The sequence below is a fragment of the Saccostrea cucullata genome, unplaced genomic scaffold, assembly GCF_032062105.1.
Source record: "Saccostrea cucullata isolate Sc308-1 unplaced genomic scaffold, CSIRO_AGI_Scuc_v1 ctg6479, whole genome shotgun sequence".
Taxonomy (NCBI): domain Eukaryota; kingdom Metazoa; phylum Mollusca; class Bivalvia; order Ostreida; family Ostreidae; genus Saccostrea; species Saccostrea cuccullata.
In genome coordinates this window covers 29,845-57,661 of record NW_026938835.1, presented here as the reverse complement: position 1 = coordinate 57,661, position 27,817 = coordinate 29,845, and the positions used below count along the sequence as shown (strand labels likewise).

The window sequence follows — 27,817 nt, the reverse complement described above, 5'->3', positions numbered from 1 at the left end:
AACACCCTCCCTGCTTTAATTTTACGAAGAAATTGCAGAATAATATTACCATACCTTATTCATACGCGTTATTCCCACAAGAATCACACATGATATTCATTCTAAATGCTTTTAAACTCCGATTTCTTGTGTTTGTTTACATCAATTCTCGTTACTTTTCACTTTCACTCTGCTACTGCATGATCAACAGTTATGACGTCAGGGTTTGGTATGTAACCCCTGTGATAACTACAGAGGCCCAGGAATGACAAAATTCCATTGATATTATTCCTATGCATATTTTGGGTTCATTTTTACGATTTCAAATCAATCTTAGATATAGATTTTAAGAAATTGTTATCTCTAAATCTCACGTCATATAGCTTATTATGACGTCATATCATATAGGCAAGTAGAATATATGATTGTAACCTTAACCTACCTGCGTGCACTGTACAATGTTGAGAAAAAAACTTATTAGTTTAACTTTTAACTCTCAATCATAAAATGAATAAGCATGCAGAGAATTCAACAAAGCAAAGAGCATTCAAGAAAAAAGATTAATGTGACTCGTTTTCCATGGCACTAAATACATATCAATGGTGTTTAAGAAATGTGGAGCTGACAATAACAGCCCAGTATATTGTTGTCTGGAAACAGCTTACATGTTTTAGTATTGTATTATGTTTATGCATTATACCAAGATATAAGGGCTACATGTGCAGTGCATGCCGGGTGTATAGTTCTTTGTCTTATAGAGTCAAATAGACATTTGAATACCTTTTATACAGTTTCATTTTCCGTTTTTAATATTGAACATTATTTTTTCGTTTTAAATATTATGACACCTTCTAATAATATCCATGTATTTACAAAATATTTTTCCTTAGTTTGTGTTTCTGGGTTGTCCACAATATTTACAGAATTTTCCCATTCTTTAGTACGGCCTCTTTGCAATCCTTTTATTTAATCCTTCCCAAATATTTTGATTTCATCTGTAAAAAAAAAACCTTGATCATGTTTAGATGCATACTTCCATATACTTCCATATACTTTGGGACAGGAAGGTTTAATTGTAAGCTAATCAATGTAATAGTATCTTGATTTCTCATGATCAAATATTGCCTACTTAATCAAATGTCTTACGAAAAATAAGAACCGATATGCCGATGAGATTTTCTGGCCCATCTTATGCATCAATCTATCACTAAGTTTAATAATTAATGTTGACAGCCTTTACAAACGGAACATAATTCCTGAAAACAAGGATTGTTAGCTTATTAAAAATAAGACTCGGGTAATTTCAAGCAGTAGATAAGTACTTTTAATTATTTTTGATTAAGTTCTTAAAATAGATATTGATATACATTTTCTAGGATCAGCTTTATCGGCCTTTTTGTATACATGTATACGGTTGTAACTTATGCTTGATTTAGATGTGAATGAAATACATGTATGTCATTAGTGATTCTTGTCAATGATTTGATAAGTTTCCTTATAATGTTTTTGGAATTCCTATATGTACAAAAAGTGCCTGTTATTAATTAAAAGTTAGTTTTGTTTCATAAGAAACAGATTTTATTTTAAATTTACAAATGCAAAGGGATAGAAGTAATTTCCTTCTTTTTTGTGGTTTTCCAGTCGACATCTACATAACATAAATAATTTGACGTATCCAAATAAACTCCAAATAAAAGCTACGAAGAACATAATCTTATATATATATTTGACTCAAGTAAACTAAAGTCGTCACTTTTCAAAAAATCCAATCTTAAATGACTGAATAATTGTTTATTATCATCAATCTGTATTGTATTCTGCGTAAAATAATTTTCAGTCCATTAGTCCATTAAAAATTACAAAATATGTGGTGCTGATATCTTTTAAAATGCTGAAATTTGAATAAACATTGTTTATGAATACTATGCTCTTTGGTAGAGTCTCGATATCAGCAATTATCTAAATTAAAGATATATAATTATGGCAATGAATACATTTTAAAACGAATTATGAGTGAATATTACCCCTGGTATATGGGTTTCTGGAATAAGCATATTTCATACCTTTTTAATCAAATTGACTCCGATCTAATTCCTGAACTTGAGAAACATTACCAGTCCGGAACAGGTAACAAATAACACTGAGAAGATATAGCCTGGTACGAGAATAAATTAAAAATTTAATATCAATACACTTCATTATTATTTTGATATGTATTTTTATTTTCACGTGGATTCTTTTTATCACATGTAACGATTTTATAAACTTTGAAATGAATGACACCTTTAGCATTCCATTTATAGATATAAATAAATACATGTACCTGTTGAACATGCCCTGGATGCACCCTTTTGTGACTCTGAGCTCTCTGTAAAATATTAAACAAAAGAGGATTAAAATATTGCAATTTTCGGAGAAAAAATTAAATCCACTCTTATTAATTTTCTTTATTCTATTTTTCATTATTTTGCATTTATTTTATGCAATTGTGAGGAGTTTTGCTAGTGGAAGCCTTGCAGTCAACACCATCTTTAAGTGTCAGGAATGAATTTCACATTATTCATGTGATAACTTTAATAATTTAAAAGTAATTCCCAGAAAATTTGGACGACCTATTTTTGTATTCATATGAAGCAGATTTTGTGCAAAATCTTCAGCGTGAAAAGAAGAAAATACTTGCTTGGCCTTTAACTCAACATTTAGATATATCAACGAGGTACTGTTAATTAACAATGGTAATTTCTATATTCCTATATCGATACGATATATCCCGGGGAGCTTGAGATAAAAAATACCACTGAGTCTGACACACCTGTTTTATACTTGGATATTTTACTTGAAAAATACATTAATGCTAATCTAACAACCAATCTTATATCTCTATGATGAACAAAATGACTTTAACTTTTCTATAGTCAACTTCCCTTACTTATGCAGTAATATAACTTGTCACCTGCAGACGGAGTTTATATATCTCAGTTAATTCGTTACACAAGAGCATGCTCTACATATGAACAATTTCTTAAACGATGTAAATTATTGACAAACAAGTTGATGAAACAAGACTATCAGCAGTCTCGTTTAAAGTCATCATTTCGTAAGTACTTTGGTCGATACAATGACCTTGTCAGCAAATACAATTTATCATTGAGTCAAATGCTGACTGACGTTTTTCATACTAATTGTTAGTCCATTATTTATACACTGAATTGACGACGTATTTTCTTGTTATTTCCTGGTCATTACAAGGAGCACAAAGCGATGTGACCGATCGGCAGGAGATGTTAACTCCTTTAAGGCACCTGATCCCACCTCTGATGGTTCGGAGGTCCGTGTTTGCTCTGCTCCTGTTTTGAATTGTTTTATGGACTTTTGATTTAGAATACCATTTGTTATCTCCATATGCTTTACGAGAAAGACGTCAAATAATATATGTTTTTGATATTTAAATAATAATTACGTTCGTTATTGTATGCCCACCTTCTATTAGTATTCTTCTATTTTTCAATTTATCATTTACACTGTATTTCAATTTAAGGGGGGGGGAGATTTATGTAAATTGCTTTTTGTTTTCTGTTGATTTTTGTCTATTGTGAGAAACACAAGGTTTATCAAAATTTTAGAATTATCTCTCTTTGTTTTTTTTTTCTAAATGAAGAATTTTGATGGATGTCACATTTAAATCAAATCAAATAATAAAAATCTTTAAAATATGTTAACTTCTTACAAATGACTTAAGGTTCCGAATACTACATGTAAAAGTGAATTAGTGTAGCGACTATATGCTTATTTTTAATTATACTTAAAATAAAAAAGAAAACACGGAAAACTTCAGTAAAGCTTTAGGCCTTTCATTCTATCTTCAGAAGCTTAAAAGAATTATTTATATATATATTCCTAAAAAAGCTTATTTATATATATATTCCTAAAATTATATATGAATATGGGGAAAATATATCGAGAGTAGTGATTGCAAACCTTTTTAGCTCACCTGAGCCAAAGGCTCAAGTGAGCTTTTCTGATCAAAATTTATCCGTCGTCTGTTGTCGTTGTCGTAAACTTTTCACATTTTCATCTTCTTCTCAAGAACCACTAAGCCAATTTCAACCAAACTTGGCACAAAGTATCCTTGGGTAAAGGGGATTCAAGTTTGTTCAAAGGAAGGGCCATGCCCTTTTCCAAGGGGAGATAATCATGATTTAGAGAAAAATTATTGGCATTTTTAAAAAGTCCTCTCCTCAAGAACCACTGGGCCAGGAAAGATGAAACTCATGTGGAATCATCCTCAGGTAGTGTAGATTCCATTTTGTTCAAGTCATGACCCCCGGGGGTAGGGCAGGGCCAAAATGGCCGATCAAAGTTTTACATAGGAATATATAGGAAAAATCTTCAAAAATCTTCTTCTCAAGAACCACTGGGCCAGGAAAGATGAAACTCATGTGGAATCATCCTCAGGTAGTGTAGATTCAAGTTTGTTCAAGTCATGACCCCCGGGGGTAGGGCGGGGCCAAAATGGCCGATCAAAGTTTTACATAGGAATATATAGGAAAAATCTTTAAAAATCTTCTTCTCAAGAACCATTGAAACAGGAAAAATGAAACTCATGTGAAATCATCCTCAGGTAGAGTAGATTCAAGTTTGTTCAAGTCATGACCCCCGGGGGTAGGGCGGGGCCAAAATGGCCGATCAAAGTTTTACATAGAAATATATAGGAAAAATCTTCAAAAATCTTCTTCTCAAGAACCACTGGGCCAGGAAAGATGAAACTCATGTGGAATCATCCTCAGGTAGTGTAGATTCAAGTTTGTTCAAGTCATGACCCCCGGGGGTAGGGCGGGGCCAAAATGGCCGATCAAAGTTTTACATAGGAATATATAGGAAAAATCTTTAAAAATCTTCTTCTCAAGAACCATTGAAACAGGAAAGATGAAACTCATGTGAAATTATCCTCAGGTAGTGTAGATTCAAGTTTGTTCAAGTCATGACCCCGGGGTAAGGGTGTGGCCAAAATGGCCGACCAAAGTTTTACATAGAAATATATAGGAAAACATTTTTAAATCTTCTTTTCAAGTACTTTAAAGCCAGGATTAGTAATATTTGTATGGAATCATCCTCAGGTAATGTAGATTCTACTTCGTTCAAATTATGATACCCTTGGGGGTTTAAATTCAAGCCCCCCCCCCAACTTAAATTAACTTTCAGTTCTGATCTGATATGTGTTTTTTCCTAGCTGATGTGCTCAGGTGAGCGCTGTGGCCCACGGGCCTCTTGTTTTAATTAGAATCATATTATACTTTAATGCAATCTAAATAACCTTTAGGGAAATTTTTGAAATGAAAGATGATTAATCACTGCTTATATTAAAACAAGAAGCCCATGGGCCACATCGCTCACCTGAGCACTAAGGGTAGGAAAAAGTAGAAAATGGCTTTTTATTGTGAAGTTTAAATCCAAAAGTAGTTCCATGACCAATCATGGATTTGCTATTTGTTAGAAAATAATTTTTAAAGAATTTTCCTATATAATCTTTAAAAACTTTAGTCGGCCATTTTGACCAAGCCCTACCCCTGGGGGTCATGATTTGAAAAAATTTGAATCTACACTACTTAAGCATGCTTCCATATAAATATGATGAATTATGGCTTTGTCATTCTTGAGAAGAAGATATTTAAAGAATTTTCCTATATATTTCTATGTAAAACTTTAGTCGGCCATTTTGGCCCCGAGCTACCCCCGGGGGTCATGATTTGAACAAACTTGAAACTACACTACCTTAGCATACTTCCAAATAAATATGATGAATTACGGCTTTTTCATTCTTCAGAAGAAGATTTTTAAAGAATTTTCATATATATTTTTATATAAAACTTTGGTCGGCCATTTTGGCCCCGCACTTCCCCCGGGGGTAATGATTTGAACAAATTTAAATTTACACTACTTGAGCATGCTTCCATATAAATATGATGAATTATGGCTTTGTCATTCTTGAGAAGAAGATTTTTAAAGAATTTTCCTATATATTTCTATGTAAAACTTTGGTCGGCCATTTTGGCCCCGCCCTTCCCCCGGGGGTCTTGATTTGAACAAACTTGAATCTACACTACCTGAGCATGCTTCCATATAAATATGATGAATTATGGCTTTGTCATTCTTGAAAAGAAGATTTTTAAAGAATTTTCCTATATATTTCTATGTAAAACTTTGGTCGGCCATTTTGGCCCCGCCCTTCCCCCGGGGGTCATGATTTGAACAAATTTGAATCTACACTACTTGAGCATGCTTCCATATAAATATGATGAATCATTGCTTGGTCATTCTTGAGAAGAAGATTTTTAAAGAATTTTCCTATATATTTCTATGTAAAACTTTGGTCGGCCATTTTGGCCCCGCCCTTCCCCCGGGGGTCATGATTTGAACAAACTTGAATCTACACTACCTGAGCATGCTTCCATATAAATATGATGAATTATGGCTTTGTCATTCTTGAAAAGAAGATTTTTAAAGAATTTTCCTATATATTTCTATGTAAAACTTTGGTCGGCCATTTTGGCCCCGCCCTTCCCCCAGGGGTCATGATTTGAAGAAATTTGAATCTACACTACCTGAGCATGCTTCCATATAAATATGATGAATTATGGCTTGGGCATTCTTGAGAAGAAGATTTTTAAAGAATTTTCCTATATATTTCTATGTAAAATTTTGGTCGGCCATTTTGGCCCCGCCCTTCCCCCGGGGGTCATGATTTGAACAAACTTGAATCTACACTACCTGAGCATGCTTCCATATAAATATGATGAATTATGGCTTTGTCATTCTTGAGAAGAAGATGTTTAAAGAATTTTCCTATATATTTCTATGTAAAACTTTGGTCGGCGATTTTGGCCCCGCCCTTCCCCCGGGGGTCATGAATTCAACAAATTTGAATCTACACTACTTGAGCATGCTTCCATATAAATATGATGAATTATGGCTTTGTCATTCTTGAAAAGAAGATTTTTAAAGAATTTCCTATATATTTCTATGTAAAACTTTGGTCGGCCATTTTGGCCCCGCCCTACCCCCGGGGGTCATGATTTGAACAAACTTGAATCTACACTACCTGAGCATGCTTCCATATAAATATGATGAATTATGGCTTTGTCATTCTTGAGAAGAAGATTTTTAAAGAATTTTCCTATATATTTCTTTGTAAAACTTTGGTCGGCCATTTTGGCCCCGCCCTACCCCCGGGGGTCATGAATTGAACAAACTTGAATTTACACTACCTGAGGATGTTTCCCCATAAGTTTCATCTTTTCTGGCACAGTGGTTCTTGAGAAGAAGATTTTTAAAATATGCCACCAAATTTTCATTAATTCCCAATTATCTCCCCATGGTTGAGGGCGTGGCCCTTCATTTGAACAAACTTGAATTCCCTTCACCCAAGGATACTTTGTGGCAAGTTTGGTTGAAATTGGCCCAGCGGTTCTTGAGAAGAAGTCGAAAATGTGAAAAGTTTACAGACAGACAGACGGACAGAAAGACGGACGCCGGACAAAATGTGATCAGAAAAGCTCACTTGAGCTTTCAGCTCAGGTGAGCTAAAAAGGGAGAGAAAAGTTTGTTTACTCACTCAGGGTAATGTTAAGATACTGTATGGCTGTTCCTGTTCCACAGAGACCAAAGTATCCAGACTCACACAGAAACTGTGTATAGGTGTCACTGCTTGTGAGGTTGTAGGTGATAGTACTAGAACGAATGTACTGACAGCCAGATGGTGAGGGCTGGGAGTGGACTGGTGTCATTGGTTACCCTGTGAAGGACTGTGCTCCAGCAGTCTTAGCACACCACCGTATTGTCTGGAATTGACCCAAATAACATTTTTATGAACTAAAACATGTTTTAGTCATGAAGTATATATTGTTGGAACTTCGCATGCATGTAATTTTTTTAGATTTTCGAACACAAATTAGAATACCGTTATTGTTATTTTAAATGTGAAAGAAAGCAATGCAAACGATTCAAATTGCACGATATGAAAACAAAGTTTTATCAATATGAATTGAATGGCAATTAAATCCGAGAATAGTTTTTCTTCTCAAAAAATTTATATTTTTTGGCTTTTTCCCGTGCACATAAACATTTACGCTATTGTGTTTGTAATGTACTTTCTTTTATAACTGTTTCCCTTTCATTGTATCAAGTAAGATTTGGCTACTACTTAGTCAGTCTCAGGTCTAGGTATTTTGTCAATCAAATTAATGTTACAGTCATCTAATTTTAAACTTAAAAACTTATTTTTTTTAAATAAATGAATAGAAAAATAGATAACTTCGAGGTGTGAAATTTTAACATTTATTTCTTGTGATTGTGAATGATGAAAGAATCTCTTTTTCATTTTCCCGAGGGAGAAAAAGTATTTTGACACAACTGAATTTCAGATATGATGAACAATCTAGTAATTACACTAAAGTCAATCTCCAATAAATGTTGGACTTTGAGCTAAGGATAGTCAAGAAAATGATCTTTGTTAGACATAGCCATTCATGAAAGCAAAAGATCATTGCGTCTGTAGGAGAGAAAGATCAACATCCACAAAGCGGCCATGCTAAAGGATATCTCAATGGTAAAAGTTACCAATGTCTCCTGCTATATTGGTGATCTCTGTAAACATCCTGACTGAGAGAAGGTTGCTAGCACATAAAAAAAATCATTCAATATCTTAAAATAAATAATAAAAATCCAGAAACAAATCGGAAGAAGAGCCAAAGACTAGCAACACAATATTATGTATTTCTTTAATAGCAATTCTAATTTCAAGCTAGAAACTCCTGATTTAATCGTGTTATATCAAAAATCGAATATAATATTTTCAAAGACAAACATTTTTTTCGGAAACTAAAATTACAACTTTCACGCCTTCACGTCATTGAAGAAAGAATTCTGTCCGAAAATAGCTTATATTTCTAAACTTACTTGACAGATACGTTCCCATACATTTTACCACATTATTGAAGCTTCGCTTAAGATTTTCGAACAGAAAGAAGGACCAGCAACTTTTTTTTTTTTCATTTTTGAATAAAAAGCGTGCATTGCAGTCCAGGACACAATAAAAGGTAGAATTATGTTGGTAAGAAATTATTCCGAATTGATATTTTTCAAAAAGTAACAATATAACAATGAGTTCCACAAAGACAGAAAACTATTGTGCCGAGTAAATCGTCTTGACCTATAAACCCCTGTATGTTTGTACAATTAAATGAAGGAAAAAATGTGCAATTGCAGATAAAGCAATCTTTTAACACACCTGCAAACTTGAAAACATTTGAATACAGCGTGTGGACATTTTAAGAGCACATTATTTAAAAACAATTTTATATACACAGCAGAAAAATTACAACCTTTCTGTCTTCTAAACGAAAATCATGATAATCGTATTTCCTTTTCAACTTCAAACCATCTGTATTAAAATACATACCGCACTAGAATCACTGACTATCTGTCCTGTACAAGTTAACTGCAAATTTGTTCCTACTTCAAACTGTCTTTCATTTGTGTCAAACTGTTCTCTTAGTATCCTCACTTTTGGTGTTTCAATAAACACTGGCCTAACTGTAACAAATAAATAAATCTTACATTGCAAGTCCCGTGAATTGTAGGTGTTTTTTTTTATTCTTTAACAGTGTGACATGTAATATTTTTCATGCTATTTAATGGGTTTGCTATGATCATAATAAAAAAAAACTGAAGAGAATAATAAGGAATTCTGCACCGATATACGTTCATTAATGCAATACTGCATACAGGGAAATGTTTGCCCCTGTTTTTTTCTCCCCTTCCGCCCTAGCCTCATTTGGGCGAAATTAAAAGGGAGCGAATTAACAGAATACAGTATAATTTCTTAAACAAAACTATGACCAAGCGAATTCAAAACAAGGCATAATTGTTTGTAAGTGTGAAAGGGCGAAAATAAGACGGGGCGAAAATAACCCTCTATACAGTATATCATATGTGGAAAGAGGAAAACTAATTTTTGACATGGCAATGTTGACAAAAATTGTCGTTTTATTCATATCTTATTTTCCACGATGTATAAACCAACACAAAACATCTCTTCATAAGTGTGAATAGTAAAATCAAAAAAAAAAAAAAAAAAAAAAAAGAAGAAAAGAAAATAGGATAATCATCTTCCTTTACAGCTCATGATACAAACAAGCATACAATGGTTCCTCCATCTCTGCATGCACTTACCTTTATAAGAAACTTGCAATGGATTTGTTTCGGTAATTTTCTCAGAAATCATATTTGAATTACTGTCTAGCCCACTCATTTTACATCTGTACTCTTTAAAATCATCTGGACATCTGATATTGGACTTTGGAAAGGTAACTCTTAGCTGCTCTTCTGAATCAAGATTTAGGGAGCCCGTGGCTGTTGTCAAGTTATTCAATGTTAAATCTTCATACGTTATCACTTCTCGTTGATCTTTCAAGGTAAGAGCTACAACTGTCTCAAAACCGTTCGAAGTGTTTCTCTGCAGGTGTATATTATATAACACGCTGACATGTGATGCGCTTTGTATGGAACAAACAATGACCAATTCATCCTTTCCCAACTCTACGACTTGTGGTTGAACCTGGATCTGCAGATTCGGAGATAATGCTATAAGAAACCATAAATATACAAATAATTTTCACATATCATTAAGCCATCCCTGCATCTGACATTGAAGTCTTTTTAAAAGTAATGGATTATTTTAAAGATAGATGCATATATTACTAATTAATATGTAGATGATAAAAAAGAAAAATCATTTTAAAAACCTTAAAAATAAAGATGCATAATCTGTTGAAATTTTGTCGTGGTAACGCTATCTAAGCACTTTATATTTTTATTTAACGCTTATTTTTTTAAAATTGTATCCTTCGACTTTATCAAGGGTTACGAAATCATTTCGTATTTTACACTGAGGTTGTAAAACATATAGTTACTTAACTTCATACATGGAATCGATAGATCCCACTTCTATATGAAGGATATGGAGATAACGAACAGTATTCAATCTCAAAGTTCATAAAACAATATACAAAATAAGAGCAGAAAAAACACGGCCCTCCGAACCATCAGAGGTGGGATCAGGTGCCATGGAGGAGTGAGCATCCCCTGCCGACTGGTCACAACCGCCGTGTGCTCGTTGTCATGATCAGGAAATAACGGGAAAAAATCCGTCGTCAATTCAGTGTATAAATGATGGACTAACAATTGGTATGAAAAACGTCAGTCAACATTTGACTTAATGATAAATTGTATTTGCTGACAAGGTCATTGTATCGACCATAGAACTTACGAAATGATGACTTTAAACGAGACTGCTGATATTCTTGTTTCATTAACTTGCTTAATTGTCAATAATTTACTTTGTTTAAGAAGTTGTTCATATGTAGAGCATGCTCTTGCTTATCGAATCAACTGAGATATATATATACTCCGTATGCAGGTGATGAAGGTATATTTCTGCATAAGTAAGGGAAGTTGACGATAGAAAAGATAAAGTCATCACGTTTATCATATAGCGTGGTTGTTAGATTACCATTTGTGTTTTTTTCAAGTTAAATATCCATGTATGAAGCAGAAAAGTCTGACTCTGTGGTATCTTTTATCTCAAGCTCACCAGGATATATCGTATCGACGAAGGAATGGAAATTACCATTATTAAATGACAATACGTCGTCGTAAATCTTAATGTCGAATTGAAGGCCACAGTAAGTGTTTTCTTTTTTTCACGCATAAGATTTTGCATAAACTCTGCTTCATATGAATATAAAAATAATATATATGATACAAATTCGGAATGATTTACTGAAAAATGGCCATAAAACGAAAGATGCAAACTAACAACTCATTTGTATTATAAACGAGATGATGTCAACTTTAAGATTATCATTTTTTCTTAATTTTATAGTAATATTCTCCTTTTACCCGTACCTGCACATACATGTAATGTTCCAAATGTACAGTGATCTTGTTTGCAAATATAATCGAATATGGGCTGAGGTCTTTGAAACAATCTTTTTAAACTAAAATTATCACACTGATTTTTTTCTTCAGAATAACGTAAACTAACAACAAATATTAATGATAAAAGTGATAAAGCAAAGTTATTCGTAAGCTTATGTACAACAGCTATTTTATGATAAACATTATGATCACAGCTTTTTTTAATTGTCCAATTGCCTTACTTATGTAGCAATAAACCATCATTGGACTTTTGCAAGAAGCATTGACTTTAACACCCGTCAGTTTACTTTGACATATTTAAAAATGTGTTATGTACGCAGGTACGAAATCATAAAAGGTAAGAACAGTACCACTGGTCAAAGGTCTAGCTTACATGAGATACAGATATGAAATGAACACAAGAGATGATGGGAGGTAGAATAACAAAACTTCGAATTTCTTATTATAGTGAGGAATAGTATTTTCATTCAATCTCATTTTATATGAAGAAATCAAACAAGGAAGAAGAAAAAGCACCCCGGTAGAAATACTTGGCAAGAGTTTGTGTCAGTTGGAAGGCAGGGGGTTAATTACATAAAGTATATGGTTTATGTTCTCCTTCCTAGACAACGTAATTTTTCTTTGAAATACCTATTTTTATCGTTTGATAAACTGTTAGGCTAAATATCTATATCGCAAAAGAGCTGTCATATATTGTCCCAGTGTAAAAGTAAGTCGTTAATTGTAAAGTCAGCACTCGTCGCAAAAGTCCAATACAACTGTATCTACATTTCAAGTTTAAGACTATTTGTTGATGGGATCACGCTCTTCGTATGAAAAATTTCTCAAACGAGACAAGCAATGAAAAAAGGGGAATCACACCCCTCCATGGCATCTGATCCCATTTTACGTTTTTAAAGGTGAGTATTTGCTCTGCTCCCAGATTTATTTTGTTGAAATTGACTTTGAGCATTTTAGGTTAAAATGGCTTTAATCTCCACTTTCCTTTGCTTAATCTGGAGAGTTAATTCATGCCTGTTTTATGTAATTAAAGGAAAAATTCTTTGAGGTTTTAACACGTTATATATTTATCATTTTCTAAGTGGCTACAAATTCTCGTTTCGAAACAGAAACAGGATAATGAACAGTAATAGCGTCTCTTTTTGGAAAGATAAATGCCACTTTGCCATACATTTTAAGAATTACATGATTTTGTATATAAATTATTATCAATCATAGACCATTTGTCAAAAGCATCGCCCTATCGTCTCTTCATCAAGGCAACAATCATTTAAAGGGTTATTGTTCTAAGAATTAATTATTTTGATTATAACATCTTTTTCTACAGACAAAATAGTATTATTTACGAAGAAGCTTTCACTAGATATAGAAACATTTAAAAAAAAAACAACAAATAATTAGACGTTAATCGCAGCTACGCCCAGTCTTTTAAGTCATATTAGATATATACTCTATCAAACAAGGCGTCATATCATATAAATGTACATTTTGAAAAACAGTTGTTAAAAAATATAAATATGTAACCCATTATAGAAATATAACTTACTCAGGGTAATGTTAAAATACTGTATGGCTGTTCCTGTTCCACAGAGACCAGAGGATCCAGACTCACACAGAAACTGTGTATAGGTGTCACTGCTTGTAAGGTTGTAGGTGATAGTACTGGTTCGTGTGTACTGACAGCCTGATGTTGAGGCCTGGGAGTGGATTGGTGTCTGTGGTAACCCTGTGAAGGACTGTGCTCCAGCAGTCTTAGCACACCAACGAATCGTCTGCAAGTCATTCAAAGAAAAGAATAAACCATTACACCTATATTATAAACTTGATCGGAGAAAAAAACTTTATTTGTTTTACCTATGCAGTTCGTACAATAGTATATTTATTAATTCTTATCTCTACCATGAATCTGTTTGCGGAGGTAAGTATTCGTAAAAGAAAATTCCCCCAATTTTATTACTATAAATTCCATGTATCAGTGCAAGATAATATATTCTGTATGTAAACACTTAACAGTAAATTCTATAAAATACTCCAAATGAAACATTTACAAAATTTTGTCAAAACTTAGATTGTTAAATCGTCTGAGAGCTTATGTTTTTTTTATAAATTGATTTTTTAAATTACATTCTGCATTCTCCTACGTTCAACCCTGAGATTTTTCAGCAATTTTTTTCAAGACCTAATAATTATAATGAACTGCAGATTCAACCTTTTGGAAGTTGTTGTGATTAATATGTTTTTTTAAATATTTAATTTATTTACTTATCTAAAGTATTTAACATATCTTTGGATTATCAATAGATAGAAAAGGAAATTAATCTTGAATAATCTATTTAAGATCTAAATTCATCCAGAAAACGTTAAAATTTCATTAAACAATATTTTTTTTTTATATATATTGCAACTTATTTCATATACATGTATTTCCATGCATGCAGCTTGGTGGTTTTCATTCTTATGATAAAACCTAACTACAATGACTACATAGTGTGAAAACATTTTTTCTTCATATTATGTACCTATATATAAAATATTGTAATATTACAGGCTTAGTACTTAACTATGTTATGTATGAGGGTGGATTTCAGCTTAGTATTATTGTTATATTATAGTGATTAGTCACCACATAATATGTATGGGGGTGGACTTCAGAATATAGCATAATACTCACAGGCCTGTGAAGTATATTTTAGTGATGTAAAGTATCATCCAGTTGTAAATTATTAGGAAACTGTTATTGTTCCTGTTAATTTATTTTCTTATCGTTTACATAAATTATTGATGCAATACACATTGTACTTCAACATTGTTATGTAAACAAATGTTTTTGTGTTACTAGACGATCTAGTGAGATATTGTTGAACAGACAGTAAGGGACAGTGATACTAAGATGTTATATGTCAGTTTTTCATAATTATCTACCATATTACGGCTGTTATTTACTTACTTTTCCCAGCATTATCGCATTATCACATGCATTGTAATAGGGCGCTTAGCTGCCATCTTTCTTACGAAGAAAATAAACATTGTTGTTTTACAATGATAAGATCAAAATAACACGTTCGGTGTCCTTAAATGCTAATAAATGATACTTAAATGTTATTTTATTGCAGTCTTGTCATTTAATTATGTTTTATTTGAGGAAATGTTTTGGCACTTGAATGTGTAGCCTAATACTTATGTGTGCTCTTTATTGTTCCGTATAACTATGCCGTGGATTGTGTGTGTCCGTTTTATTACAGATTGTTTGTTGAACTAATCTTATTAGATAGAACTTATAGCTCCCACCTTCGTATAGAAAGAACATTTTCAGCGACATTATTTTCTTTGTACATGTATTACACAAAATGTATGTAAAGTAGTTCTGAGGTGTTCCAGAAAGGAAAATGATTCATTGGTTAGTTTTGATCATATGACAATTACAGACTGAAGATTATATATATATGAGCAGCGAACATCAGTTTCACCATCATAACACGTCATCAACATCACTGACTGTATAGCTGTACATTACTAGAACTATTAGAGAGCGACTTAGGTATGAGAAAATAATGTAATCTTTAGTACAAAGTAGCCTTTAATTTCTCCACCGCACGGACACCGCAAGCCACTGTATTTTATTAGGCCAGAGATGTTAAATTTATTATAACAAATTATACCTACAAAATGGGCGTTTTCTACACTACAGCTAGGACTTAAACTCATTAATATTCTGACTAGTTTTGTTATATTTCATTGAAATCTTTATTAAATGAATATTTGAAATGATTTTTAAATTTTCAAAGATCTGAAGTACAATGTTAAGAGTGTTTAAATACTGCATGCTCTGCTTTTTATATGTACTGGATGGATGTCAAGAGTAGTCCTGATAAAAAAAAATCACTGAATTTACACGGGATTGATCACAGTTTGTTGACAAAGTGCAAAGGAAACTAATAATATGTTAGCTTTAAATGTTTAACACATACCGCACTAGGATCACTGCCTATCTGTCCTATGCAAGTTAACTGTAAAGCTGTTCCTACATCAAACTGTCTTTCATTTGTGTCAAACTGTTCTCCCAGTATCCTCACTCTGGGCATCTCAATTACAGTTGGCTGAACTGTAACACAGAAATAACATCGAATTATTGCAATTGATGTCATTCAAAAGCCTATATTTTTTAGCTATATTCATATCCCTGTATGTTTTTGAATTTGTCTTGATGTAGGAAAAATAAAAATAGTAAAGTAAATGTCACAGATTTCCGAAATCGACATTATTCACAAGTGCAGTATTACTGAAAATGTTGCGGATTCAGCAATTATAATTCTTGTTTGAAGTCAGTTTCACTTCTTGTGTTATTAACATCCATTTAATACCAGATTAGGTATAAAGTGGCTTAATTGTCTATTTACAAACCTCTATAATAAACCTGTACAGGAACTGATTCAGCATCTTGTTCAGGGATCATATTTAAATTATTATCCAATCCACTCAGTTTACACCTGCATTCTTTGAAATCATCTGGACATCTCACGTTTTCTTTTGTAAAAGTTAATCTAAGTTCCGATGTAGAAGGTGGTTCAAGAGACCCTGTTGCAGTTGTTCTGGCTTGTAAAGTTGAATCGCGATATCTTATCTCTTCTTGATAATTATCTATATTTATTAAAATAGAAACCACATTTTCAAAAGAGTTGGATGTGTTCCTCTGCAGTTCCATAAAATACAATGCCTTGACCTGAGATGGATTGTTTAAGGAGCAGATAATAGTCATTGTATCCTCTCCCATATCAACTGTCTGTGGTATAGCTTGGATCTGTAGGTTCTGCGACCATGCTTAAATAAATATGCATTTACACAATAGAACAATGACCTTAAATGGGACATGGACACAGTTTCAACTTAAATTTTGAAAATAAATTTTTATGTTTATAATTCCTAACTAAGGCATCATCTAATAATCAGCCAAAATTTGAACATCATTTGTTGGTTACCAAACAAGGTACATAACTTAAAGTTCTTCATAATTTAAAAAAGGCTCATGCCTTGTTTTTGTTTACATATAGAAAATATTATATTTAAAACAACATGAAATTAAGCAAATCACTAGAAACTGTCTAACCGTATTCAGAATAAACTTCTTTATTGAAATTATCTTCTTTTAACGGACATTTATTAGTATATTTACCTACGTAAATAAAAACATGACACGGCCCTTGTTTAAGTACAAAGGTTTGAAGCTCTAAATATGTCGTGTATCTCGACAAACGAAGTTTAAATTTTTAATGATCATTAGAAAGACCTTAGTTTAATATTTGTAAAATTATAAAAATAAGTTAAAAATAGTTTGGGGTGAAACTGTGTCCATGCCCCTTTAAGGGTCATCTAAGTACGATTTTTATCTGATGCAAAATCTCAAATTAAACTAAAAATCTATTCTCATATTTAAATATATTTGACATTTGAAAATACAAGATAATTTGAAAACGCAGTTGTTAAAAAATATAAATATGTAAACCATTACAGAAATATTACTAACTCAGGGTAATGTTAAGAAACTGTATGGCTGTTCCTGTTCCACAGAGACCAGAGGATCCAGACTCACACAGAAACTGTTTATAGGTGTCGACGCTTGTAAGGTTGTAGGTGATAGAACTAGAACGAGTGTACTGACAGCCAGATGGTGAGGCCTGGGAGTGGACTGGTGTCATTGGTAACCCTGTGAAGGACTGTGCTCCAGCAGTCTTAGCACACCACCGTATTATCTGCAAATCAATTAAAGAAAAAAGAAAAAAAAACTATAAGACAAGTATCATAAACTTGATCTGAGAAAAATAAAGTTTGTTTAACCCATGCATTACCCTTCTTAAAGCTGAACACGATTCGTAAGAGTAATGTGTCTGCCATTTTTGTTCCCGAGTCTCGCTACCCTGCAGACCCCTATAAATAGGGCAAGAATTAGAGACTGTTCAGTGTAATCAGTCGACACCTGTGTAGTCGGACCTATGCTATTCAGGCCTTGGGAGCGAGAATAATAACGGTAATACTTCGTCAAATGCAGGAAAGTAAGATAGGAAATAAAGGATGACTGCACTTAAGGAAACTTAGAAATTGCGACATAATTAATTTTAAAAATGGGCATATTTCTTTTAATAGTAGAAATGGCCAATGTCTAAACTGCAACTTTGTGTATTTACGTTAATTAAAAGTTCGTCTTAACGAAGTTCGAAGTCGTTTTTATTGGGAGGGGTCATCGCATATTCTGGAATCTCCATAGGATAATAATTACGCCCACTTCTACCGGTCGATATTATTTGTTATTAGTTATATACTTTATTTGAAAACTTAAAAAATAATAGTGACAAACATATGCCGAGAGAGAGAGAGAGGGGGGATGCACCAAATATAAATACACAGTAACTACTCTAATAGACTACTCTTCACAATATTAGCTCCGCCTCTTGTGCATATTTATAAATCTTATCTACAATCAAGGGCAGATAAGTCTAATTTCCCGATATTTGCAGAGAGGTGGGGTAAGAAAACAACAAATTATTTTATTGCAACGCAGTTTATAAGCTTTTTGACATTGCCTTTCATTTGGAAATAAACCAAACTCTATAACAAATGACTTATGGCAAAAAATAAAATCAAAAATAAATGTGACAACAGAGATTGAAAAAGACCCAAAAACCGGCGTTAAGTGCAGTCATCCTTTACAATTATAGTTGTATAAGTCAGTGCATTATACAAACAACACAGATAAACGTAACTGCAATAAAATATAAACAAAGGTAATGCAAGATAACCAGCACTAACACGGGTCGCCATTCCACGCCAATACCTGTGACAATAAAGCAGTCAGGTGTAACGAATGGGACGAGTATACCTATGTATTGATGTATCGTCGATAATGCTATCGAAAATGGGGTATGCCTATTTACGAGTCGTGTTCAGCTTTAATGTGTATTTATTCTTATCCCTACCCTAAATCTGTTTGCGGAGATAAGTGTTCGTAAAAGAAAAATCCACCAAGGTTTAAAATATAAATTCCATGTATCAGTGCAAGATAATATATTCCGCTTGTAAACACTAAACAATAATATGTATATAGAACACTACAAATGAGAATTGTTACAGAATTTTGTCAAACATTAGATTGTCAGATCTTCTCACTGCTTCTGATTCTGTTTAAATGGACATTTTAAATTACATTCTGCATGAAACAAGTTTTTCTTCTACGTTCAACCCTGATATTTTACAGCAATATTTTCAAGATCTAAAAATCAACTGCAGAGATTCCACCTTTTAGAAGTTGTTGTGATAAGTAATCATATCTTCTTTATATTTAAATTATTTACTTATCTGAAGCACTTAACATATCCAAACATATCCTAGGATTTACAAAAAGACAAACAAGAGACCCATGAGCCACATCCCTCACCTGAGCACATTGGTTTGGAAAGAAAAAAAAAACTTCAGCATTGAGAATTTTACATTGGGTGGGGACTTGAATTTTAAATTACCTGACGGGGCTTACATATTAATATAACAAATTTGAGCAGATGATTTTTCCCTATTTATTCATTTGCCCCCCCCCCCCATTGTGGTCCTGTCCTACAACTGGGAGCCTCATTTCCTACAACTGGGAGCCTCATTTGACCCTGTATGACTTTGTACTACCCGAGGATGCCTCCATATCAATATGATTAAACATGGATTTTCTGTTCTTAGGGAACAATTTTCCTTGATATTTTTAGGTAAAACTTTGATCCCCTAATGTGGCTTACCTTACCCAACCTCCTACTCCCGCAGTCATGACTTGAACAAACTTGAATCTATACTAACTGAGGATGCTTCCATAAAGATTCGACGAATGAATGCCTTGTGATTCTTCAAATGAAAAGTTAAAAAAAAAATTGAAAAGTTTAATCGTCCATCGTGGCCCCGTCTAACCCCAGGGGTTAAGATTTGAACATATTTGAATCTATACTAGCAAAGGATTGTGTCACATAAGTTTCATCTTTCCTGGCCCAGTGGTTCTTGAAAACAAGATTTTCTAAGATTTTTGATAGTAAATTGTGGTCCCGCCCTTCCCCTGTGGTCATGATTTGAACAAACTTGAATTTACACTTCCTGGGGATGTATTCGCATAAGTTTCATCTTCCCCGGCCTAGTGGTTCTTGAGAACAAGATTTTAAAAGATTTTTTCCTCTATATTCCTTTGTAAAACTTTGATCATCTGTCGTGGCCCCACCCTTCCAACGGGGGTCATGATTTGAACAAAATTGAATCTGCAGTACGGTGTACCTGAGGATATTTCTTGATGAGTTTTATTTTTCCTGGGCCACTGGTTCTTGAGAGTAAGATTTTGAAAGATGTTTCCAATATATTCCTATGTAAAACTTTGATCGTCAATTGTGGCGTCACCTTACCACTGGGGGTCATGATTTGAACAGACGTGAATCTCCACTACCCGAAGATGTTTTCATCTTTCCTGGCCCAGTAGGTCTTGAGAAAAAGTTTTTATAAGATGCCATTAACTTTTCACTAATTTTGAATAATCTCCCCTTGGATTAGGATGTGGAATTTCATCTTTACAAAGTTGAAACCCCTTTACCATAGGATACTTTTTGGCAAGTTTGGTTTAAATTGGCACAGTGGTTTTTGAGAAGCAGTGGAAAATGTGAAAAGTTTACAGAAAGACGGACATAGAGACAGGCAGACAGCTAGATAAACGGACGCCGGGAAAAGCCTTCGGCTCAGGTGAGCTAAAAAACAAATTAATCTCGAATATTCTATTTTAGATCTAAATTCATTCAGGTAACTCGAAAAATTCATTAAACGATATTTTATATATTTCGATTTATTTCATATATTTCCATGCATGCGGCTGGAAGTTTGAGTTAATGGGTTTCATTTTTATTATCAGACATAACTAAAATAACTAAATAGTGTGAAAACATTTTTTTCTACATATTATGTATTTATATATAAAATATTTAAGCTTTTAAAATGTTTAACACATACAGCACTAGGATCACTGCCTATCTGTCCTATACAAGTTAACTGTAAAGCTGTTCCTACTTCAAACTGTCTTTCATTTGTGTCAAACTGTTCTCCTAGTATCCTCACTCTGGGCATCTCAATTACAATTGGCTGCACTGTAACACAGAAATAACATCTAATTATTGCAATCGATGTCATTCAAAAGCCCAAATTTTTTATCTACATTCATATCTCTGTATGTTTTTAAAATTTGTCTTGATGTAGAAAAAAAAGCAAAGTAAATGTCACAGATTTCCGAAATCGTCATTATTCACAAGTGCAGTATTACTGAAAATGTTGCAAATTCAGCAATTATAATTCTTGTTTGATGGCAGTTTCACTTCTTGTGTTATTAACATGCATTTAATACCAGATTAGGTATAAAGTGGCTTAATTGTCTATTTACAAACCTCTATAATAAACCTGTACAGGAACTGATTCAGCATCTTGTTCAGAGATAATATTTGAATTACTATCCAATCCACTCAGTTTACACCTGCATTCTTTGAAATCATCTGGACATCTCAAGTTTTCTTTTGTAAAAGTTAATCTAAGTTCCGATGTAGAAGGTGGTTCTAGAGACCCTGTTGCAATTGTTCTGGCTTGCAAAGTTGAGTCGTAATACCTTATCTCTTCTTGATAATTATTTGCATTCATTATAATAGAAACCACGTTTTCAAAAGAGTTGGAAGAGTTCCTCTGCAGTACCATAAGATACAATGCCTTGACCAGAGATGGATTGTTTAAGGAGCATATAATAGTCAGTGTATCTTCTCCCATATCTACTGTCTGTGGTATAGCTTGGATCTGTAGGTTCTGTGATGATCCTAAAAGAAAAAAACCTTTACATAAGAGAAACGTGTACCCATGTTTTACTCAATCATGGAAGCACAACTTTTGTAACATCTGGATCAGCTTGAAAACCATGGAAACAATTTGCCTGTTACATGTCCTTAAATAAAAGGCATAAGATGGTACTCACTCATCCCCTCTAGAGAGCATAAACAATCCGTTTAACCTCTTTAATAAAGAAATTATTATTAATTACAGGGGTTCAAGTAAATGTTTTACCACGCCTATCTTCGCTCCTCTGCATAATAATATATTTGAGAAATGGTTTATATAAATAACATATATTTGTAAGGTCATTATAAACAAACTGATTTTCGACGGATTTTCCATTATTTACCAATCATGACAACGGTCTCACGGCGGTGGTGACCAGACACAGGATGCTTACTACTCCATGGCACCTGATCACTGATGTTTTGGTATTATGGGTTTGCTCCTCTTCTATACTGCACTGTTTAATGGATTTTTGAGCCAGAATACTGTTCGTTACCTACATATATTTCATTTACTGATCTTTAAAATTCTGCGTAACTTGAAATTATTTTTTAATCATTCAATAACAACAAACATACGAGTTTTCGTTGATACAATCCTTCCTATGACAAATTAAATTCCGTGCTTTTTGAATCATATTCAGCTGTTTTTCAATAAAAGGGGAACTCGTATTTTATACGAAAGTTATTTTGTTAAAAAAATAGGTTTGAACATACAGAAACACTACAGATATTTTAAAAAGTTGCTTGATTTTCAGATTGACAATATCCATTTGGTTTGGTGGATCAGGTCTTCCAATAATCTGCCAGATCGAATTCCCATTGCATTCCGGTTGTTATGAGCTAGCAGATTTTTTCTGTATTCGTGAAATGTAGAAACAGCGAACAGTTGCAATTTCAAAAGCCTATTAAAGCAATACAAATTGGTAGCACAGAAAACACGGTTATCCAAAAACATAAAAAGGAACTAGTTACCATGGTCGAGTGAGCACACCCCTTTCATCAGTTAAAAGCCTACTAATAAACATCGTCTCAATGCAATAAAACAAAATTATGTGAGAGGAAGCGTTTTAAAACAGTCCCACTTAACTGTTTTAGTTTTGGCCTTTATACCGTATTTGTTTTTGAATTAACAAACAATGTACAAGTAGCTTGATTTGTATATCCTATTCCTTATTCTAAAAGTTGGCAAAATTTAGCAAACAAGAGGCCCACGGACCTTATAGGTCACCTTAGTATTCTGTAACAATTTTCAAAGAATTAAATTTGGTTCGTGGTTTTAAAACAGAGGCCATGAAATTCACAATTCACAATTTTGAAAGAGGCACCCTTGCTAATCATAATTATAAACTTAGCATGTTTACTCTGTTTACTTAATACCAAGAGGTAGATCAGAGTAACAAAGAGAAAATGCACTTCCACTTTTTACCCAGTTGTGCACCTCACTCCAAAGAAAACACTAACCCAGGGGCCACATATTTCAAAATTTTTCAAATTTTATCATAAAATGGTTCATTTATACCAAAGAGCAGATTGGAGCATTAATTTATTTTCAGACTATGTAACACCCCCCCCCCCACCACTCTGACCCAGGGGGCATATAAAAACCACTTTGCTAGATGCTTCATCATGAATATATATACTTGGATCATTGGCATAAAACCAAGAAGCAAAGGAAAATATTTTCAGAGAATTAATGTATTTTTACTATATAATCAACAGAGTCATGCCCTAATACCAGAAACCCTGACCCTGGGGCCATCAAATTCACAATTTTAAAAGAGGAACTCTTGCTCATCATAACGCTGTGCTTAGTTAGTTCATTTAATACGCAGAAGCAGAGAAGAAGATTTTCAAAGAATTAATGAATTTTCACTATATAATCAATAGAGCCCCGCCCTTTCACCAGACCCCTGACTCTGGGGCCATAAAATTCACAATTTTAAAAGATGCACTCTTGCTCATCATAACGATGTGCTTAGGTAGTTCATTTAATACCCAGAAGCAGAGAAGAAGATTTTTAAAGAATTAATGCATTTTCACTATATAATCAACAGAGCCCTGCCCTAACACCAGAACCCCTGACCCTGGGGCCATAAAATTCACACTTTTGGAAGAGGCACTCTTGCTTATCATAACTATGTGCTTAGTTAGTTTTTTTAATACCCAGAAGCAGAGAAGAAGATTTTCAAAGAAATAATGCATTTTCACTATATAAGCAATAGAGCCCCGTCCTATCACCAGAATCCCTGACCCTGGGGCTATAAAATTCACAATTTTAGAAGAGGGACTCTTGCTCATCATAACTATGTACTTAAATAGTTGATTTAATACCCAGGAGCAGAGAAGAAGATTTTCAAAGAAATAATGCATTTTCACTAAATAACTTATTTAGCCCCGCCCTAGCACTAAAACCCTGATCCTGGGGCCATGAATTTCATAATTTTAGTAGAAGACTCAATGCTCATTACATTCATGCCAACAGTTTGCCTGCTTGATGTCCAGGAGTAAAGAAGAAGGTTTTTAAAGATTGCAGTAATTTTAGTGGTTTTTGCCCCACCCCTCAGGCCCTAGGAGGGCGGGGACCATTAAATTCACAATTTTTCCCCTTTACCAATAGATGCTGTATATCAAATTTGGTCGAAATTGGTTCAGTGGTTTCAGAGAAGCTGAAAATTTTCAAATGTTTAACACACGACGGACGACGCACGACGACGGACGAAAACGGATAGCAATAGGTGTCCTGGGTTACTCAGGTGACCTTAAACAGAAGAAAAGCGTTTATAAGAAAAAAAAAATAGTATTACCATTTTCAAGAAAACACCTATGTTTAATCTAAATGGTGAAATAATTTACAATCCAAAGCATCTTTTGGTTTCCGGCACTCCTTGACATGAATTTAAATAACTACTAGTAATTATAAAATGCAAAGATTTGAAAAAAAAAAAAAACAACTTGCATTTCAATATTCGAGTATATTATCAAGTGTGTATATGACAGAAATGGTATATCATAAGATGTATCTTCATTGCAATTGAAGAAAGATTGACTTGCTAAAATATTATACTATACTATTATATCCTAAAATATAAACTTTTATAATTGTACGTACCAAAACGCAAGAAAGAAAATTGCAGCAAACATGAAAAACTGCAGGAAATAAAAAGCATGTTTCTTGTCCTTTCCATTTTGCTTTTATTATTTCCTTGTTTATATATGTATGGTGCGCATTGGATAACAAGTTGAAATAATATAAGGAAAAGAAAAAGAAAAAAATCAGGTAATAGGAGGTATAGGTGGCTTGGTTAAATGTTGAAGTTAAGCTGAATACATCTTGTCTTGATATAATTCAATATTATATCACTTTTGATCATATTAAAGAAGGCTAAAAAAAGAATAGTGAATATAAGAAATTGTTATCAATCTCAAAAATCTAGTTAAATAATATAAACTATATATGAAAACAATATATAAAAAATAATCCCTTTTATTATATGATTGAATAATTTCCATCTCTCTGATTGGCTGAGATCCAACTATGTTAGAAAAATACTACCTTGTATTGACCTGCACGTGACGTTCCAGGTCAATACAAGAATTTCTTTCCTCTACATTGATCTAAAAATAGATTTGGAAATTCCAAATTGATAAAAATTGTTTTGGAAAGCTATTGAAACAACTGTGATTTTTTTTCATATGAAAAAAACATAAGCGAATATATATTTTAGGGTGAGGGTGATAAGAGGGGATGCAGGGACCCTCCTCCAACACATTTACTGAACAACATGTTTTTTTTTACTTTTTGGCAGTCAGTTTTCCCTGATAATACTCCTTCCTTTCAAAATCTATCCTATAAAAAGACTGACATATTATTTTTTTCATGGCAACAACTAAATTGGTTAAAAAAAACATTTCAAATTGATACGACTGGTAAGGTTTATTCACATTTTAATTCTGTTTCTCTCTTGTATTTTGCTAGGACTTAATTAAATGCAAACAAGTAATGAGCAGTATTATTTTATCAGTGAATCATATAATAAAACAATTACTGCTGTTTTTTTTCTGTCAATACAATGATTTAGCCATCTTCGAAGTACAATATTCACCTTGCCCTTCGAGATCAGTGAATATTGTACTCCTCAGGTGGCTAAATCATTGTACTGACCTCAAAAAACAGCAATAATTGTATATTATGCTTACATGTAATACTTAACAAATGCTTATTCAGGTTTTTTTCTTTTCAAACAAGGTTTCTAGTCTTGATTTTTTCAGAATTATGCTTCTTAATCTAAAAGGAGAGAAATTTGTTATGTAAGATTAAAAAACGATTTTAACTAGACCTTATTTTTGTCGTTCAACAAAAACGGAGGGCTTTTCGACCCCTGAAAAGAAGAATCTTATATTACACATTTAACAAATTCAAATAATACAATATCGCAAAAGTTCTTTTGAAATCAATACTGAATTGAAAACATAACGATTCTCTTTGTCTAATAGTGTCTACTCAAAGAGAAATAACTCTTTCATCAATATTGAAAACATACGAAAATGTACTGTTTTTCAATCCACAAAAACTCCTATAAGGGGTCAAAAAATGACCCCACGGCCTGTAATTTTTAAACTGTACTCTTTATGCTTAATGCAAAACCAAAATTAGTTTGAAGATTGGTTGAAAAATAAAAAAGTAACAGAGAAAAAGTTGCTTTCTGTACTTACCCGTAAAGTCCCTTCTATTTAAGGGAATTTTATTTCCATGAACTTACAAACTGTTGACAATGATAGAGTCATTATTCATGTGAAATATCACGAGAATTGCTTACTTCCCTTTTGAGATATGGGACATTGTATGATTTCATATTTAACATAGAAATCTCCTTAGACAATTTTAAGGGACTTATAAAACCGGAAGTACACTTCATATACATACCAAAATTGAAACACAGAGGAAATATTAGGTTCCAGAAAGGTGGACAAAGAGAGATAACTGTTGCACAATTATTTTTTGATACTACTGAAAAATACAATATTTCAGATCTCTAAAAGTCCTATAAGGGATCAAAAAGTGCCCTTCTTATGCTTAACTCAAAACCGAAATAAGTTTGAAGATATGGGGTCAAATAGAATAGTTACAGTCAAAAAACTGTTTTTCTATTCTGGCCCCTAAAATCCTTTCTATTTTAGGGAACTTTGTTTTCATGACCAAACCTCTTAAAGACAGTACAACAATTATTATTCATGTGAAATTTCACAAGAATTGCTTGCTGTACTTTTGAGATAAAGAAACAAATGTGATTTCAAATTTAACATAGGAATCTCCATAGGCAATTTTAAGGATATTATAAAACCGGAAGTACTCTTCATATACATACCAAAATTGAAACATAGAGAGAATATTACACTTCAAACAGATTGACAAAGGGAGATAACTCTTACACTATCATTTTATGAAAAGACTAAAAAATACAATATTTAAGGTCTCTAAAACTCCTATAAGGGGTCAAAAAGTGACCCCACGGACCATAATTTTTAGACTGTCCTTTGTATGCTTAAGTCAAATCTGAAAACTGTTTGAAAATTCATTGAGAAATAAAAAAGTTACAGGGAATGGTCTGTTTTCAAAGTTGGCCCCTAGAAATCCCTTATTTTCCAAAATTTCAATTTCATACTTTAAGAAGTGTATCAGAGTCATTCTGTATACAAAATACAACAGGAAAATCTTGAATACTTTAGTAGAAAATGCGCCACGATTAATTTCATTTTAAAAGAAAACTTTTAAGGGTCATAAAACCGGAAGTTCTTTTCGGATTGACATGAAACTTTCAGTATATGATCTACTAATTAGTTCTAACATATTTCTATGCTCAAAATAATTTTGAAGACGCAATTGTGACTTTCAAAAATTTCAACCCCCTTTCTTCAATGTTTGAAGTCTTATATCTCGAAAAGTATTTGTGTTCAAAAATTAC

At 33.1% G+C, this 27,817-nt stretch overlaps 1 protein-coding gene across 4 annotated transcripts; it reads right to left on the bottom strand.

Moving 5' to 3' along the window:
* Positions 1 to 432: 432 nt before the first annotated feature.
* Positions 433 to 25,060, bottom strand: LOC134251491 (uncharacterized). 4 transcript variants are annotated; one of them, XM_062733908.1, is made up of 13 exons: positions 24,964 to 25,060; positions 21,417 to 21,833; positions 20,989 to 21,122; positions 17,498 to 17,723; positions 16,378 to 16,794; positions 15,945 to 16,078; positions 13,523 to 13,748; positions 10,210 to 10,620; positions 9,437 to 9,570; positions 8,596 to 8,651; positions 7,592 to 7,817; positions 2,303 to 2,338; positions 2,043 to 2,134 (listed from the first exon to the last, which is right to left on the bottom strand). In XM_062733908.1, coding segments are annotated over exons 1-11 (2,232 nt in total). In that variant the 5' UTR covers positions 25,040 to 25,060; the 3' UTR covers positions 2,043 to 2,134; positions 2,303 to 2,338; positions 7,592 to 7,816. The 4 variants fall into 4 exon arrangements, with proteins under 4 accessions (XP_062589894.1, XP_062589892.1, XP_062589891.1 ...); XM_062733907.1 differs by having other exon boundaries at positions 2,046 to 2,134; positions 2,303 to 2,347; XM_062733909.1 differs by lacking the exon at positions 8,596 to 8,651 and having other exon boundaries at positions 2,117 to 2,134; positions 2,297 to 2,347.
* Positions 25,061 to 27,817: the final 2,757 nt, after the last annotated feature.

Excerpts from the sequence above, each read along its gene's own strand:
- LOC134251491 (XM_062733908.1), bottom strand. The coding sequence starts at position 25,039 with ATGGAAAGGACAAGAAACATGCTTTTTATTTCCTGCAGTTTTTCATGT. Across the intron at positions 21,123-21,416 it reads TGTACAGGTTTATTATAGAG|TGCAGCCAATTGTAATTGAG; the intron begins GTTTGTAAATAG and ends TCTGTGTTACAG. Across the intron at positions 10,621-13,522 it reads GTATTTTAACATTACCCTGA|CATTATCTCCGAATCTGCAG; the intron begins GTAAGTTATATT and ends GGTTTCTTATAG.